General features: G+C 48.0%; 1 protein-coding gene across 2 annotated transcripts; it reads right to left on the reverse strand.

The window, feature by feature from the left end:
* Positions 1–930: 930 nt before the first annotated feature.
* ZBTB12 (zinc finger and BTB domain containing 12) lies at positions 931–11,474 on the reverse strand. 2 transcript variants are annotated; one of them, XM_083601727.1, is made up of 3 exons: positions 11,144–11,474; positions 7,352–7,943; positions 931–5,799 (listed from the first exon to the last, which is right to left on the reverse strand). In XM_083601727.1, exons 2-3 carry the CDS (start codon positions 7,846–7,848, stop codon positions 4,782–4,784), a joined length of 1,515 nt encoding a protein of 504 aa, XP_083457853.1. In that variant the 5' UTR covers positions 7,849–7,943; positions 11,144–11,474; the 3' UTR covers positions 931–4,781. The 2 variants fall into 2 exon arrangements, with proteins under 2 accessions (XP_083457853.1, XP_083457854.1); XM_083601728.1 differs by having other exon boundaries at positions 11,026–11,474.
* Positions 11,475–19,073: the final 7,599 nt, after the last annotated feature.

Consider the following 19,073-nt stretch of genomic DNA (forward strand, 5'->3'; position numbering starts at 1 on the left):
CATAAGATGAACACACATTTCCCCTTACTTTTTAGGAGGGAAAAAGTGAGTCTTATAGAGCAAAAGATACCAATAGTATCGGAAGCCACTGAGAGATCAAGCACCAGTCCCTTTTGCAATACAAATCATCTGTCAGAGTGGCCGAGTTTATTTCAATTCCAATCTATGGTAGTAACCAAACTGAAATGGACCGAGATTATCTATTTCCTCGAAGATTGTCTGAAGTTAAACAGCCACCACCTTCTCAGGAACCGTGCCTACGGAGGGGATATTTGCACCCAGGAGGTAGTTGTAATTTTAAAGAGTTTTTAAAGAGTTGCCTCACTGCTGCCTCTTTACCAGCTGATAAAAGAGAAAGTCGCACCATTCAGGCCCTGCTTACATGCTTCCTACAGGAATTTGGCGGGGATAAATGGACCTTCTTACACAGTTGTACCCTGGATCCCAAAAGCCTTGCGGGTCAAATGTTCTGGCTCCTGAACGCCGCAAACCCAGAAGTGTTCTGGTTTGCAAACGTTCTTTGGAACCCAAACGTCCAACACGGCTTCCACAGCTTCCAATTGGCTGCAGGAGCTTCCCGCAACCAATCGGAAGCCGCACCTTGGTTTCTGAACGTTTGGGAAGTCGAACACACTTCCGGAACGGATTCCATTCTACTTCCAAGGTACGACTGTACCTCATAGAATTGAAAGGGAGTCCAACCCCGCTTTTCTTCACAACTTTCCCAAGTCCCTCCTTCCCGATGCATACATACACCCTAATGCACCCTGAATTTAATAATTTAATAATTTGTGATAGTTCTTCTTCTACTACTTCTTTTACAATTAGGGCTTTAATAATTTAATAATTTGTGCTTTTTTTCTTCTTCTACTACTTCTTTTACAATTAGGGCTTCCTGCCCCCTCCGCTGAAACAGGTAACAACAACAACAAAATTATAGTTTCTTTTATTGATTTATTTTTAGAAAAAAAAGTTTTAATGAGAAAAAAGACACTAGTTAAGGGTCTTGGAGATCAGAGCCATTACCACCTCAAGGAGATAATTCACCACCCCCCATTGCCTCTGGGACAGATTCAAGAACCGTTGAGTATCCCGCGTACGCAACTTGGCATTTTGGTACCACGTACAGAATTCAGTGTCCTGAGAATTTCAGTTCCTGTTACGGGTTCTGAAAAAGGAAAGTTTCTAGTCTTCAAAGCTGTGACATGCTTGAAAGTGAACAGTGCTTGCCGAGATCTCAGAAACCAGAGCAGCAGTTTGGCAGGATTCCTTGTGGGAAGCGCTTAAGGACTCGGTGCCGGGCTCCACCCTCAACAATCCCCACCCCAAGTTATTCATTAGCAGAATGAATGATCAAATATAAGCAGTGATACCCGTGCACATCCCATACAGGTCGCAAGATCCAGCTTTCCACGGCTCAGAATTTTGATATTATATATACACACACAAGTGTGTGTATATAATTTAGCACAAAGCACAGGCAGGGCCGAATAATGCTCCCTAGAAGTGGAAACAAAGAATGGCCACATCTGAGTAGCGGAATATTTGCTTGGCGTGCAGAAGTTCCTGGGTTCAATCTCAGGCATCTCCAGACAGGGAAAATAACATTCTCTGGCAACTTTCCTGGCAAACAAACAACAGTCAATGTTGATAGTACAGTGGTACCTCAGGTTAAGTACTTAATTCGTTCCATTCTTAACCTGAAGCACCACTTTAGCTAATGGGGTCTCTTGCTGCTGCCACGCCGCCAGAGCACGATTTCTGTTCTCATCCTGAAGTAAAATTCTTAACCTGAGGTAATATTTCTGGGTTAGCGGAGTCTGTAACCAGAAGCGTATGTAACCCGAGGTACCACTGTATTGAGATTGGTGAGCCAGCAGTCTCACTTGGTATAAGGCAACTTCCTATGTATTCAGGGCCAGCCCTACCGTTAGACAGTGAGGCGGCAAACTTCAGGTGTCATGAAAAGCTAACAGGTTGTTATCAACTGACTTCATTACCGTTGGGGTTTTTTTACTGCCAAGGAGAAGGAAGAGATGCATGGGGGATTTTCAGCCTCAAAATGCCAAAATAACTTGGCTGGTGGCCTTGGGTATTATGTATCTTTATTTGGGGGTGAGGGGTAGCCCCCTATGCTGCTTTGCCTCAGGCAGCAAAATGTATTGGCCTGGCCTTGGAAGGACACCTATAAATGTGCCTTGCTTGCCCTTTTCTGGACCAAATAGCAGTATCTTTGCATTTATTTGGCACTTGTTCTTTCTTAGTATTCTGCATGACTCGCCTTCCTCACAAACACATCCACAAAAGCTACCGGCCTGAAAAATGTTTTACTAGCCTGGCAGGGGCAGACTTTGGTCACCTTTCATAAAATTTGGCACCCCCAAAAATGCATCTTCTCAGTTATGGATCTTCCCAATTTTGCCCCCCCCCCCGCTCAGTGCCCTGTGCAGGGGAACCGCCTGCAATGCCCTAAAATTCAGGGGTCAGCAAACTTTTTCAGCAGGGAGCTGGTCTATTGTCCCATAGATCTTGTGGGGGGCCAGACTATATTTTTTTGGGGGGGGAATGAATTCCTATGCCCCACAAATAACCCAGAGATGCATTTTGAATAAAAGGACACATTCTACTCATGTAAAAGCACGCTGATACCCGGACCTTCCGCGGGCCGGATTGAGAAGGCGATTGGGCCGCATCCGGCCCCCGGGCCTTAGGTTGCCTACCCATGCCCTAAATCTTGAGACAGACAGCTCTGTTCCTCCCACTGCATTTTTATAAAGGGCTCTTAGCAGGAGTAAGGAGGGATTCTGGCAACGCACTCGTATACGCAGGTCATTGCATCCCAGTGTATGGCTCATGGGGGACAGCACATAGTTGGCCACTGTGAGAGGAGGATGTGAACGCAGATGGGTCATTGGCCTAACCCAGGAGGGATCTTTATACATTCCTAACTGGCTTCTTGCTCCGATCCACTATTTTGCATCTGGCTCTGGTCAGTGGGCTTTGGGATCCTACCTCCTTTTTAAAAAAAGATCCCACAAGTCTCAAGTTTTCCCATCCCTGCATTAGCCAATACAGTCGTAACATGGAAGTCGAATGGAATCCGTTCCGGAAGTCCGTTCGACTTCCAGATCGCAGCTTCTGATTGGCTGCAGGAAGCTCCTGCAGCCAATCGAAAGCCACGGACGTCCCATTGGACGTTCGGCTTCCCAAAATAGTTTGCAAACTTTGAACAGTCACTTCTGGGTTTTGATTGTTCGGGAGCCAAAACATTCGAGAACTAGGCTCTTTGGAAACTAAGGCACGACTGTATCTCACATTGGGTTTCTAAAGGTTTCCTTCTTCGCGGTGTTGTTTATTCTCTGTGATTTGAAAACAGAAGTAGCGGTCAATCCACATTTTGCACCAAGGAAAGCAAGACCTTGTGACCTGAGCAGACTTATACAAAGTAAAGGGCTTCACTGGTTTATTTTTGCGTCATTCATTTTTTTGCTGCTGCTAGTCATCGAAAGGAGCGAGGAGGTCTGCCCTGGAAGTCCACTCTCTGATCAGAGGAAGTCCCGCCTCCTGGTGCTCTCCCAGCTTCCTGTCACTGCTGCTATCAGATTCCAAACATATGTTCACAGCCATAAAGACTAGTAACTTCCTTGTTTGTTTAAAGTATTGAACATTGAGATTCCATACTTACATGGTGCAGAATATGCTCAAGCCTTGCTGTCCCGCCCCCCTCCGGCAGTTCCTCACAGAATTACAGTGGAACCTCGGGTTAAGTACTTAATTCGTTCCGGAGGTCCGTTCTTAAACCTGAAACTGTTCTTAACCTGAAGACCACTTTAGCTAATGGGGCCTGCCGCTGCACGATTTCTGTTCTCATCCTGAAGCAAAGTTCTTAACCCGAGGTACTATTTTTGGGTTAGCGGAGTCTGTAACCTGAAGCATATGTAACCTGAAGCGTATGTAACCCGAGGTACCACTGTACTGGCTTCTCAGTATTTGGATCAAAATGTGCCCCAAGACTAACCGGTTTCTGAAGTCAAACTACACAGTAGAGACTTGTGTGTGTGTGTGTGTGTGTGTAGGGGTCTGGCTCTCGAGGCGAATTGACATGGGAGAACAAGATCATTGCCAACTTCCCTGTCACAGCTACGGTCACGGGGAGGCTTAGGGCCACATCGGGCTCCCCTCTGCAGGCTCCTGGGTGAATTTGAACCCACCCAGCTCTGTGTAGTTACTGAAGGACAAAGGGGGACAGGCTCAGGGCAGTGCTTGCTGTCTCTTAATGCAACTCACCCTCCCTACAGACACCGTGTTGTTTCTTCAATGGCCTTTTAAAGTAGTTCTTTGGCTGCTGAGATAGGTCTGGGCTATAAAAGAGGTAGTGGTTTCTGGTAACTGGGCACAAAGGACAGAGGGATGGGGCACTGCGGAAGAAGAGAACAGATCCAAGCAATCCGGTATCCTCACAGCTCCCTCCCCTGACTAACTAGACCCCCTCCCCACACCTCCCAGGCAACCCAGGAGCAAACGCTTCCCACGTGATTTACGCTTCTCTAATCCTCTATCCCTGCCCACCCTCATTCCCTTCCGAATAATCCAGGAATTCCATCCCTCTAGCAAACTAAGACACTAAACCTAGTCCCTACCCCCAAAAAACAACCCTCAAGGGGTTCCTGGCTCGCAGCCCCCACATTCTAACCGCTACACCCCCGCTTCCCTCCCTTGGAGCTCAGGAGTCCCCTCCCTTTCCACTTCCTGCCGCCGCGACTCCGCCTCTTCCTCCTCCCTCAGCGAATGAGGACGTTGATCTCGGTCACGTTGGCCTCCATGACGTTCTCGGCCGTGGTCTTCCCGTGCTGCTCCTTGAGGTGGCGCCGTATGGCGGGCTTGTGGGCGAAGCGGACGTCGCAGTAGGAGCAGCGGTACGGCCTCTCGCCGCTGTGGAGGTTCATGTGGTCGTGCAGCGTGGACTTCTGGGTGAAGCACTTGCCGCAGATGGTGCACGAGTGCGACTTGACGCCGCGGTGGACGTTCATGTGACGGTTGAGGTTGCTGCTGTGGTTGAACTGCTTGCCGCAGCGGGGGCACATGAAGATGAAGTGGTGCGCCCGCATGTGGAAGACCAGCTTCTCCACCCCCTGGAACACCTCCTCGCACTTGGTGCAGCGGATTATCCGCGAGCCGCCGCCGCCTCCCCCCGGCGTCCCCGAACCACCGCCTCTCCCTGCCGAAGGAAAGGTGGAGAAAGGCCGCCCGCTCAGTCCAGCCAGCACCAGCCCCATCCCTCCGCCGCTGCTCTGGCATTCTGCTGCAACAGCCGCCGCCTCACTGGTCTCCTCCAAGTAGCCTCCGCCGGGGATGATGAGAAGGCCTTCGCCCTCAGCGTCCTCCGAGAGGCTGTAGGAAGCCTTCACCACCCCCTGCTGGGACTTCTCCGGGGTCGACTCTGGAGGGGAGCCCATGGCCTCCGCCACCGTCGAGTTGACCTGAGGTTCTTCCTGGTCTCCGGACGCGTCCTCGCTCCAGCCGGGTGGCGGAGAAGACTCTTTGCCCCAAGTTTGCTGGGGAGAAGGTTCTTTGCTCCAGCTCTGCTGCGGGGACATATCTTTGTTCCACGTGGTGCCGGCCTGCTGCTTCTTCTGCCGCTGCGCCACCTCTAGGGCGGACTCCACTTTCACAATGCAGATGTCGGAGACGGCGTCGTCGTCCCCGTAGTCGTCGTCCTGCTCTTCGTCCTCGTCCTCCGCCTTCATCTCCAGATCTTCCTCCATCGGGAACTCCAGCTTGATGGGCCGCGGGATGGACCTGCCAGACACAAAGACACAAATTAGTGCAACGGTGGAAGAGAACCATCATGGAATCACGAGGAATCCCTTATACAGTCGTACCTCGGAAGTCGAATGGCATCTGTTCCGGAATTCCGTCCGGCTTCCAAAACATTCGGAAACCAAAGTGTGGCTTCTGATTGGCTGCAGGTAGCTCCTGCAGCCAATCAGAAGCTGTGGAAGCCCTGTCGGACGTTCAGCTTCCAAAAATAGTTCGCAAACCGGAACACTCACTTCCGGGTTTGCGGCATTCGGGAGCCAAAACGTTTGAGAACTAAGCTGTTCGAAAACCAAGGTACAGTGGTGCCTCGCAAGACGAAATTAATCCGTTCCGCGAGTCTCTTCGTCTTGCGGTTTTTTCGTCTTGCGAAGCACGGCTATTAGCGGCTTAGCGGCTATTAACGGCTTAGCGGCTTTAAGAAAAAGGAAACAAACTCGCAAGACTTGCGAAGCAAGCCCATAGGGAAATTCGTCTTGCGGAACGACTCAAAAAACGGAAAACTCTTTCGTCTTGCGCGTTTTTCGTCTTGCGAGGTACCACTGTACGACTGTACATGCATTGGACTGTTGGCTGATCTAGCCCAGGATGGGAAACCTCTGGCCCTTCAGATGTTGCTGGGACTATTAACTCTCATCAGGCACAGTTTGCCAGACATGGTACAGTCGGAGGGATTTGAGGCCAATGGTTCTGATTGGCTGCATTTCTCTTTTTAAAATCAATTTTCATCATGAATTTTCAATGTAACAGGAAAGAAGCAAGAATAAACAAGAGAATAAAGAATGAGAAGAGTAAAAAACAAACACCAGGCCCTCTGTTGCAACTATATCTTAATCCTTATTCCACACACAGAAAAGTGAACCCTCCCACCTGGGAGCTTACCCCTCTTCCTCCAGTCTCACACCCTGGGAGAACCTCCCTACCCTGCCTTCACCTTCCACTAATTGGCTGCATTTCTCCAAGGTCTTAGGCAGAGGACATTTCCCAGCACTACTTCTAGGTCAAGAAGTCAGGTCGCTGAATGCAAAACTTCCCACACAGAAAAACCGGGTTCCATCGCTGAGCTACCGACCATCTCCCATATCTATAGGTTGGAATTAGTGTCCTGGAAAACTTGCCCGCTTACTACTGGCGATCCTGAGGAGGTGAACATGTGTTTGTTTAGTAAAAACACGTTAATTAGCTCAGATTGATTGAAAATTAAAGCCGGTGGTGTGCTTATTTCACTGGCCACCAGAAAATGGTGCTATTGCCTTACTTACCCAAAGCATTCCTTACTGCACATTTAAACAAATATTATCATTAAACCGCTTGCCTTGGTCACCTGTGGTGGGCAAGAAATCACCTGCAGGCGACCAGGCAGGGAACCTTCCCCAAAAGTTGGTTTTCTTTTTTCTTTTATTTTATTTCTTCTTTCAGGAAGGAACTTGATTAAGGTGGGTAACATGAGCTCAAGTGGACCAATTATTTTTGCAGACTTTTTTGGGGGTGGGGGTGGGGGAAGGATCAGATGAAAGCGGATTCTTCAGCAAACCTCTTGCGTGAATGTTCTTTGCGGGACGAGGTGGAACAGCCCACTACGCTGGGGGACTTGGACCTTCGGTGGCCTCCGAACTTCGCCGAGTCTTCCTTGAGGCTGATTTTGGGCTCGATGAACTGGGACAGGGCATTCCGGCACTTCTCCACCACGTGCTCCATCTGCAGGTAGCTGGCGGCGGTCAGGTAGTTGACGATGTCTCTGACGGCAAACTCCAGGGCGCCGGTGTAGCAAGAGAGGAGCAGGTCGGCCACGATCTTGGCGCTGTGCATAAGGGACACCTGGAGCTCAGAGGAAGGGTTGAGGAGGAACTGGTCCCTCAGGAAAGGGGAGCAGGCAGCCAGGATGACCTTGTGGCCCCGGAACTTGAGGCTGTCGGCCACGATGGTGACATCGCAGAAGCGCTCCTCCGAGCGGAGCTGGTTCATGTTGCGAAGGGTGGCTGCCTCGTGGCCGGGTAGCTGGAAGCGAAGAAGCTCGACGCCAGATGCCATCAGTCCTCACGGGAAGGAGAGGAGGGTCAGGCTGTGCGTGGAGAGGGAAGGAAGACACGGAAGAGGCAGGCCCAGGTGGGCAGGAGGCTGAGACACTGAAAACAAAGAGAGGAAAATGTGGTGCTGCAGTATTGAAGGATCAACAGCCTTTGGGCCGAGAGGCAATTAGGAACATTAGAAGAGCCCGCAGGATCAGGCCATTGGCCCTTACAGTCCAGCATCCTGTTCTCACAGTGGCTGAACAGATAATAATAATAATAATAATAATAATAATAATAATAATAATAATATTTATACCCTGCCCTCCCCAGCCAAGACCGGGCTCAGGGCAGCTAACAACCAATAATAAAAACAAGTTGATTGAAATACAACTTAAAAAACAAGATTAAAATACAGTGGTACCTCGGGTTAAGTACCTTGTTCCGGAGTTTCGTTCTTAACCTGAAACTGTTCTTAACCTGAAGCACCACTTTAGCTAATGGGGCCTCCTGCTGCCGCCGTGCCGCCAGAGCACGATATCTGTTCTCATCCTGAAGCAAAGTTCTTAACCCAAGGCACTATTTCTGGGTTAGCAGAGTCTGTAACCTGAAGCGTATGTAACCTGAGGTACCACTGTACAATACTAAAACATTAAAATGCAGCCTCATCACAGGAGGAGAAAGGAAAAAAGAAAGGGGGGCAGGGAATCAAATTGATTCCAAGCCAAAGGCCAGGCGGAACAACTCTGTCTTACAGGCCCTGCAGAAAGAAATCAGATCCTGCAGGGCCCTGGTCTCATGAGGCAGAGCGTTCCACCAGGCAGGAGCCGGTGCTGAGAAGGCCCTGGCTCTGGTTGAGGCCGATCTGACTTCCTTAGGGCCCGGGACCTCTAGGGTGTTGCTATTTATGGACCTTGAGAGCCAGTGTGGTGTAGTGGTTAAGAGCGGTAGTCTCGTAATCTGGTGAACTGGGTTCGCGTCTCTGCTCCTCCACATGCAGCTGCTGGGTGACCTTGGGCCAGTCACACTTCTCTGAAGTCTCTCAGCCCCACTCACCTCACAGAGTGTTTGTTGTGGGGGAGGAAGGGAAAGGAGAATGTTAGCCGCTTTGAGACTCCTGTAGGGGAGCGAAAGGCGGGATATCAAATCCAAACTCTTCTTCCTCTTCTTCTATGTGAGGCATACCGGGAGAGGCAGTCCCGTGGGAAACCAGCAAGCAAGACCTGAGCACAACGGTCACTCTCCCCTCCTGCAATTTCCAGCAACTGATATCACGTTAACAGGGATAACCGACAGGGTAACCTTTGGATGCTGTGGGGACTCCAACTCCCATCAGCCTCAGCCAGGATGGCCAACCATCAAGGATGATGGGAGTTGTGGTCTGGCAAGATCTGGAGAGAATGGCTACACACACCCTGATATAGAACATACGTAAAATATATTGTGAGGTACCTATACCAATCAGGGTGCAAGGTTTGGGCAAAAGCCTGCTCCAGGCTGCATCAGCCAAATGACAGCAATGGGTTTGAGATGCAGCAGATCCTGGGGCAGCTCAGCTCCTGCCAGTCCTGTAGGACACCCTGTTTTACGGCTTGCCGTGAGCAGCAGGTGGCTGGGAAGTTGGAAAATTTTAGAACCTGGAAAAGCCAGTACAAAGGACCAAGATGCAGGCAGCTCTTCAGATAACCTGGGTCCCAAATCATTTAGAGCTTTAAAGGGAACCACCAGCACTTTCAACTGGGCCTGGAAGGACCAGTACAGAATTGGTGCTATATGCTCCCATCGACTGGCCTGCCAAGCAGCCAGGTGACGCTTGAATTTTCAAGCCGCCTTTAATAGCAGCCCCACGCAGAGCACACGTAGTCTAATCTGGATGTAACCAGGGTGAAAGCGACTGAGGCCAGATCTGTTTTCTCCAGATAACGTCTCAGCTGACAAAAAAGGCAGTTCTGTATATGAAGATGTTCATCATTTTCTTTAACTTCCTCTTTTGAGATCAGTGCACCAGTACAGTAACACCCATTTATCTGGCCTCCCTTTCCAAATCTTAGTTCACACGTTACACTGAAAAAGAGAGGCGCAGATGTAGGTCCGTCACCACTGTGATTTTGAAAACTTACGCTTACACTTCCATCTCATCTTTCAGCCCATAAGAGGCTGAACCGTGTGTTCAAAGAGAGTTCATTTGCTGGGAACCAGAAGCTGAACCGGGCTTTCCAGCACATGAACGCATTGTGAAATAGATGCACGTGCAAGCAGAGAGATGCAATCAACTCCATAAATGTTTTTTTTTAAAAAAATGCTGTTTGCTGCATTCAAGTTTTGCACAGAAAAAGCACGTGAGCGATTGGGGGGTTTAGAGAGAAAGTGATTAAACTCTATACGGATCATTATGTGGGTGGGTGGTTGCGTTTCTCCAAAGCTAATGGGTCTCCGAGGCACCTGCAAGCAAACGCTGGAAAATCTCCTACACGCAAAGTGTGAAACGGCCTGCCAACCTACCTCTCCCCCCCTCCCCAGCTCTCCCGTTCACACCCATCCAGCATGGTGATGCGAGCTAAGGCGACTGAGGCGCACCAACACCGCTCCTTCCTTTGCACCCCGGTGGTGGTTTTTTTGGTTTTTGGCAAGAAATAAAGCCTCCCACGCTCCCGCGTGCGGCATTGCGCGATAATACAGCGGTACCTCGGGTTAAGTACTTAATTCATTCCGGAGGTCCGTACTTAACCTGAAACTGTTCTTAACCTGAAGCACCACTTTAGCTAATGGGGCCTCCAGCTGCCGCTGTGCCACCAGAGCACAATTTCTGTTCTCATCCTGAAGCAAAGTTCTTAACCTGAAGCACTATTTCTGGGTTAGCGGAGTCTGTAACCTGAAGCGTATGTAACCTGAAGCGTATGTAACCCGAGGTACCACTGCACAAGCAGCACGTGCATTTTCCCCTATTTAAAATTTCCCCAAAAAAGAGAGAAAAAAGCGCCTTTCTGCAAGGTTTTCGAAACGCCCACCGCCCGCCCCGCCCGCTCTTTTCACACACCCCCTTTGCTAGCAAGCAAGTGCAAAGGAGCTCTTTCTTTTTCTCTTTTTATCCCACCACCCGCCCCCTCCCCTTTTTTGCAAGTCTTCCCCACTTCCCATTCACAGCCGGGAGCAGACAATACCATCCCCACCCTCCTCCTCCTCCTCCTCTTTGGCTTACCCTCCTCTGCCCCCTTTTGCACGCTCCTTTCTTCCTCGCGAGCAAGCGGCAAAGAGGCACCCTTGCCCCCCACCTCTGAGTTTCCCAGCCCCCCCTCCTTCCCCTTCCCCCTCCTCACCTTGCAGCCTTGCTCCCCCTCTCTTGGAGGAGAAGGGGTGGGCCCCGAATGGCCAAACAAGGAGGCAAGAGCCAGAGAAAGGAATTAAAGGGGCCTCCTTAAAGGGCCAGGCGGCCGGGGAAAGGGGAGGAATATTCGTCCTCCACATAGGGGAAGGGGAAAAAAATAAAAAAAAGCCAGTGAGGGGCGGCGTGTTGGGGGAGGGGGAGAAGCGAAAGAAACTACTTGGCTGCACGGTGGGACAAGTTGCTAATCCCCTGCGCGGGCGCTTTAAGAGAAGGGAGGGGGGAATCCTCGCCCTCTTCCCCTTTAAGGCCCGTGGCGTCATAAACGCGCGACGCCGCGAAAGGAGCCTGGCGGGAGGAGCGAGGTTCCGGCAGCGCCCCCCCCCCAGTCACCTTGGCAACCAATCCCCGCCCTCCTCTGGAAACAGGAGGCTTCGCGGCTTCTCGGGAGCGACGCTTGAGCCACGTTGCCGCCTACTATAAGCGGCCCCGGATGCCGCTCTTCGCCCGGACGGGCTTTCGTTATAGTATTCTATCGCTCAGGAACTTCCGATAATGTTTTGCTTTTAATTTAGGGTTTGAGCAGTTTCTCAAACCGCAAACTTATTAGTAGTAGTAGTATTGAATAATAATGATGATAATAATAATAATAGCTTGCATTGCGACTATGGCAAAAAGAGACAAAATTTACAGCCTGCTACACAATAAAAGAAAATTTCATGAAAATGTTGCACAGGTGGTACATGACCCCCAGTAAATTAGCTAAGATCAGGGGTCAGCAAGTAAGTGGTTTATTGTGTGTTAAAAAGATAACAAAGGTAAACAACACAATGGAAAGGAAAAGTAGGATAGAAGGAGCTGCAATGAGGTGGTGAGAAATCACTGGTGAAAAAACATGGATATTGTTTGGATTATACACACACACACACACACAAAATATATATGTTAAAATATGGACTGGAATATATAACTCTAACTAATGAAAATCTACCAAAAAGCATTAAAAAAAATAGCTTGCTGTGTAACTAGTGAAAATCTAATAAAAAGCATTTTTTTAAAAATAGTAATAGCTTGCATTGCATCGGTGCTTGTCCTGAAGGAATTAGGGGCGAAGGGGTGGAAAGTCCCCTCAAATAATAGATTTTTTTGATATGCCCAAGATGGAAACTTTTGAGACACTTGAATTTTAACAGCATATTATGCAAGATTCTCCAGAATGGATTTGTGTGCTGGAACATTTTCTTTTGCACTCGAGAAAGATATTTGAACGTTGCTGCATTACTTCTTGTTGCAATTTAAAATAAATTCATGTTTTACCAATTTCATTACTTTTTTTCCTGACAAGGTGCCTGTTTCGGAAAATTGCAGTTAGCATTATTATTATTTTTTTAGTGGGGTGTAAGTACTTAGCCTGGTCTAGGACACAAAATAGCCTGGCACCAGCACAGGGTGGTGAGGAGAGAGAATCCTACCAGTGATCATGGAATTGTAGAGTTGGAAGGGACCCCCAGGGTCATCTAGTCCAACCCCCTGCAATGCAACATGGGGCTCAAACCCGCAACCCTGAGATTAAGAGTCTCATGCTCTACCAACTGAGCCATGCTAGCATCTTATCCTTTTTTTTTTTTTTTAATAAAATTTTTATTAGATTTTAAACACATAATAAAAGACAATACAAGACAATACATAAACAAACAAACATATAAACACGTATACTTTCTTAACATTTTTTCCTTGGCCTTCTTTCGGCGACTTCCCCATACCTCCCCTTTCTGCATCCCTGTTATCAATCTTTTCAGCATCCCCTAATTTCCATATAAGACTTTCTTTAGATCTTGTTTCTCATATCCAATGCTAGTCGCTGCAATTCTGTTTTGCATTACCCAAGACATTTTAGCATTCATTAATTTTACAACAGTTCTTAAGATAGATTTTAAACTTCTTCCAATCTTCTTCCACCGTCTCTTTCCCTTGGTCACGGATTCTGCCGGTCATCTCAGCCAGTCCCATATAGTCTATTACCTTAGTCTGCCATTCTTCCAGTGTGGGTAGTTCTTGTGTCTTCCAATACTTTGCTATTAATACTCTTGCTGCTGTTGTAGCGTACATAAAAAACGTCCTGTCTTTCCTTGACACCAATTGGCCTACCATACCCAGGAGGAAGGCTTCTGGTTTCTTCACGAACGTGCATTTAAGCACCTTTTTCATTTCATTATAAATCATTTCCCAGAAAACCTTGATCCTTGGGCACGTCCACCAAAGGTGGTAGAAAGTACCTTCAGTTTCCTTACATTTCCAACATTTATTATCGGGCATGTGATAAATTTTTGCAAGCTTGACTGGGGTCATGTACCACCTATAGATCATTTTCATGATGTTCTCTCTTAAGGCATTACATGCCGTAAACTTTATACCGGTAGTCCATAACTGTTCCCAGTCAGCAAGCATAATGTTATGGCCAATATCTTGTGCCCATTTAATCATAGCTGATTTAACCATCTCATCCTGTGTATTCCATTTCAACAGCAAGTTATACATTCTTGACAAATTCTTAGTATTGGGTTCCAAAAGCTCTGTTTCTAATTTTGACCTCTCCACCTGGAAGCCAATTTTCCTGTCCTGTTTGAAAACTTCATTTATCTGGTGGTAATGTAGCCAGTCTCTTACTTTAGACTTCAACTTCTCATAACTCTGCAATTTCACTTTCCCCTCCTCATGTTCTATAATTTCCCAATACTTTGGCCATTTGGATTCCATATTAAGTTTTTTCACTTCCTTAGCTTCCATTGGTGACAACCACCTGGGGGTTTTGTTTTCCAGCAAATCTTTGTATCGAGTCCAAACCTTATACAATGCTTTCCTAACAATATGGTTCTTAAAACCTTGATGGATTTTTACCTTGTCATACCATATGTATGCATGCCAGCCAAATCTATTGTTAAACCCTTCCAAATCCAAAATGTCTGTGTTTTCAAGAAGCAGCCAACTTTTCAGCCAGCAAAACGCCGCTGATTCATAGTACAGCTTTAAGTCCGGCAGGGCAAACCCCCCTCTTTCTTTTGCATCAGTTAATATCTTAAACTTTATTCTGGGCTTTTTGCCCTGCCAGACAAATCTAGATATGTCTTTTTGCCACTTCTTGAAACAATCCATTTTGTCTAAAATCTGCAATGTTTGAAACAAAAACAACATTCTAGGCAAGACATTCATCTTAATAACAGCAATACGGCCTAACAAGGAAAGTCTCAAATTTGACCATACTTCTAGGTCTTTCTTAATTTCTGTCCAGCATTTCTCATAGTTATCTTTAAATAGATTCACATTCTTAGATGTCAAATTAATCCCCAGGTATTTCACCTTCTTTGCTATCATTAAACCAGTTTCACTCTGGAACATCTTATCCAACCCCATGGCCAAATCAGGAAGTCCTACAGCATCCCTGCTAGGTGTGGCCTTCCAGGCTCTGCTTACAAATCTCTAGTGGAAGAAAGTCCACCACCAGCCTGCTTCTCATTGTTGAACAGCCCATACTGTCAGGAAGTTTAGTTGAAATCCTTTTTCTTTTGATTAATAATAATAATAATAATAATAATAATAATAATAATAATTTATTTATACCCCGCTCATCTGGCTGGGCCTCCCCAGCCACTCTGGGCGGCTTCCATAAAAACCAAAAATACAGTAAAATATCACACGTTAAAAACTTCCCTGAACAGGGCTGCCTTAAGATGTCTTCTGAATGTCAGGTAGTTGTTTATCGCTTTGACATCTGCTGGAAGGGCGTTCCACAGGGCGGGCGCCACTACCGAGAAGGCCCTCTGCCTGGTTCCCTGTAGCTTTGCTCCTCGCAATGAGGGAACCGCCAGAAGGCCCTCGGCGCTGGACCTCAGCGTCCGGGGAGAATGATGGGGGTGGAGACGCTCCTTCAGGTATACTGGACCAAGGCCGTTTAGGGCTTTAAAGGTCAGCACCAACACTTTGAATTGTGCTCGGAAACGTACTGGGAGCCAATGTAGGTCTTTCAAGACCGGTGTTATATGGTCTCGGCGGCCGCCCCCAGTCACCAGTCTAGCTGCCGCATTCTGGATTAGTTGTAGTTTCCGAGTCACCTTCAAAGGTAGCCCCACGTAGAGTGCATTGCAGTAGTCCAAGCGGGAGATAACCAGAGCATGCACCACTCTGGCGAGACAGTCCGCAGGCAGATAGGGTCTCAGCCTACGTACCAGATGGAGCTGGTAAACAGCTGCCCTGGACACAGATTTGACCTGTGCCTCCATGGACAGCTGTGAGTCCAAAATGACTCCCAGGCTGCGCACCTGGTCCTTCAGGGGCACAGTTACCCCATTCAGGACCAGGGAATCCTCCACACCTGCCCGCCTCCTGTCCCCCAAAAACAGTACTTCTGTCTTGTCAGGATTCAACCTCAATCTGTTAGCCGCCATCCATCCTCCAACCGCTTCCAGACACTCATTTCAACCCATTAGTTTGGGCCCTCACCCCAAGGGAACATAAAACAAATTTGCTCCATCGTTGTGCAACAGCCCTTCAGATATTTGAAGGTGACTTTCATATCGCCTGTTAATTGTCTCTTGTCCGGCCAAAGCAATGCCTGGCTCCTTCAGTCTCCCCCCTCTACTGGACATGTTGCAGTTTGTCAGTCTCCTTAAACTGCAATTCCTAGAAGTGGACAAACTGTTCCAAGACCCTCAATATGTAAATATTCCCAGAAATGCCCGTTTAGTAAGGAGGAAGAGGAGTTTGGATTTGATATCCCGCTTTATCACTACCCGAAGGAGTCTCAAAGCGGCTAACATTCTCCTTTCCCTTCCTCCCCCACAACAAACACTCTGTGAGGTGAGTGGGGCTGAGAGACTTCAGAGAAGTGTGACTGGCCCAAGGTCACCCAGCAGCTGCATGTGGAGGAGCGGAGACGCGAACCCGGTTCACCAGATTACGAGTCTACCGCTATTAACCACTACACCACACTGGGGAAGTCTGGCTTCTTATGCTTGGTAAAGGTAAAGGTGTCAGAATCTCCGCTCGGCCAAGACAATAAGGCCTCATTTTCCTCCGAGCTGAGCCTTTGAAATCGCCTCCGACGTGTTTAATGACCTGAGCCTTTGATAAGGCCTCAAGCACATTCTATCCAGCCGGGTTCCCAGCACAGAGAAGAGACAAGAGGTTGGGCTACATTGCAAAGAGTTTTATTTCTAAACTACGCAGAGCAGAAAAGACATCCTCTCTCTATGAAAGCAGAGAGTAACCAAACAAAGGAACAAAGGAAACAGGAAACCACTAACGTCACATCCCGTCTCTCTTTCCCGTGAGACTGCAAGGTCTCTGGAATGTAAACAGAGTCCTGTGACTCCACGCAGCTGCTCAGTGAGAAACAGAAACCCACAAAAGGGACCCATGACCATTAAGTCCAGTCGTGACCAACTCTGGGGTTGCGGCGCTCATCTCACTTTATTGGCTGAGGGACCCGACGTACAGCTTCCGGGTCATGTGGCCAGCATGACTAAGCTACTTTTGGCGAACCAGAGCAGCGCACGGAAACGTTGTTTACCTTCCCGCTGGAGTGGTACCTATTTATCTACTTGCACTTTGACGTGCTTTCGAACTGCTAGGTTGGCAGGAGCAGGGACCGAGCAACGGGAGCTCACTCCGTCACAGGGATTCGAACCGCCGACCTTCCGATCGGCAAGTCCTAGGCTCTGTGGTTTAACCCACAGCGCCACCAAATAGTGGCTGTGTGCACATGACACACCCCAAATAATCCTGCAAACTATACCCCTCACAGAGCTACAATTCCCAGCACACTTAAACTACAGTTCCTTTAAATATATGGGGTGTGTTTAGGCAGTCATTGTGGGAAGGCTTACTGGCAACGACTCCTGAGCGACTCTCCCCTTCGCTAGGTCAAAGGTCTGATAGTCTTTGGCTTCCAAGTCAATTCCCCTGCCCGGTCTTTCAGGGTCAATTTCGGGGGAGTCCTTGCTTCTGCCGGCAGGACTCATTTGTGGTATCCCACCCATCAGGGACATAGGAAACTGTCCATCTAGCTCAGCGTTGTCTACACTGAGCAGGAGACTCTTCATACCCAGGGTCGTGAGTTCGAGACCCACGTTGGGCAAAAGATTCCTGCATTGTAGGGGGTTGGACTAGATGACCCTCGTGGTCCCTTCCAACTCTACAATTCTACGATTCTATGACTGGTAGCAGCTCTCCAGCTTTTCAGACAGGGAACCTTCCCCAACCCCACTTGGAGATGGTAGGGCTTGAAACGGGGACCTTCTGAATGATGATCCGCCATTGAACTAGGGCACTTACCCGTAGTAGTAGTAGTAATAATAATAATAATAATTTATTATTTATACCCCGCCCATCTGGCTGGGTCCCCCCAGCCACTCTGGGCAGCTTCCAACAAAACACTAAAATACAATAACCTATTAAACATTAAAAGCTTCCCAAAACAGGCTGCCTTTAGATGTCTTCTAAAAGTTTGGTAGTTATTTTTCTCTTTGACATCTGGTGGGAGGGTAGAGTGTCTTGTGGGTAAAACAGCTGGTACAAATTTGTCACATACCCCTTAAATGTATACACTATGCAGTCAGGAGCGCCGTTATGTTTTATGAGCTGTTCACATATTTTAGGAGCTCTTCTGCCCATTAATAAGCAGGAATTTATTTTTTGTGCCATTTGTCATGTGCCACAGCTCCTTGCTGGTTTGTGACCTGTTTCCAATTCTAATTAAAATGTAAAACAGTGGTATTGGCTATCCCTGAATATACTTTGGTTGCAATAAGCCCTTGATGTCTTTCTTTCTTTCTTTCCCAACCAACACTGCTGAATTGTGAGCCCAGCCGTAATTTATTTATTTGTATCTTCATCTGAAGATCTCCGGGCATAAAAATGCAGAATAAAACCACAAAGTACATTTAAAAGATGTCAACCTCTCAAACTTTCGCTTTTGCCTAACTAGAATGGGAAGGGCCAATGGTTTTACCCGGGTGGGAAGATCTTGGACCTTTGAAAGATTAGATATGCTGGGAAGGCTGGGACAGAGCCTTGACCCCTGCCTTAGTAAACTTGCAAAAATAACACAGATTTACGGGAAATCAAAGTGGGGAGGGGGTTGTTTGCAGAGGGCATGTTTTGCCACCACAGCAGCACACCTCATGCCAGCTGCACAAGGCAAAAAGTGCCAAACTAGGCTGTCTTTAGGCACCAGTGTCTCCACACACACATTCCTTGCTAGCAGTGTCGGTTCCAAGTTTTGGAGGAGCTTTGGGCAAGATAGCCTCTATATGGCTCCATCCCTGCCTCCTCACGGTAGCAAGTCCAGGGAGGCTCTAGCCACTAGGCTTTGGTTGTGGGTGGGCATTCAGCTCACCCACATGCCAACCCTTGATGCCAGGCTAACAGCAGCTTGGGGAGGGGTAATAGTAATAATAATAATAATAATAATAATAATAATAATAATAATAATAATATTTTTATTTATACCCCGCCCTCCCCGGCCAGAGCCAGGCTCAGGGTGGCTTACAGTAAAAACATAATAGGGGGGGGGGAACCCAATTTAAAATACGTACAGGTTAAAATGCAATTTAAAATGCAGCCTTATTTTAAAAGTAGCCCATAGATCAAAACCATAAGGGGAGGGAAACATAAGGGTCAGACTGAGTCAAACCAAAGGCCAGGCGGAACAGCTCTGTTTTGCACGCCCTGTGGAAAGATGTCAAGTCCCGCAGGGCCCTAGTCTCTTGTGACAGAGCGTTCCACCAAGTGGAGGCCAGTACTTAAAAGGCCCTGGCCCTAGTTGGGACCAATCTAACCACCTTGCGACCTGGGACCTCCAAAATGTTGTCATTTGTGGACCTTAATGTCCTCCGCGGGGCATACCAGGAGAGGCGGTCCTGTAGGGG

The sequence above is a fragment of the Podarcis filfolensis genome (assembly GCF_964270895.1).
Source record: "Podarcis filfolensis genome assembly, chromosome: 2".
Lineage (NCBI taxonomy): Eukaryota > Metazoa > Chordata > Lepidosauria > Squamata > Lacertidae > Podarcis > Podarcis filfolensis.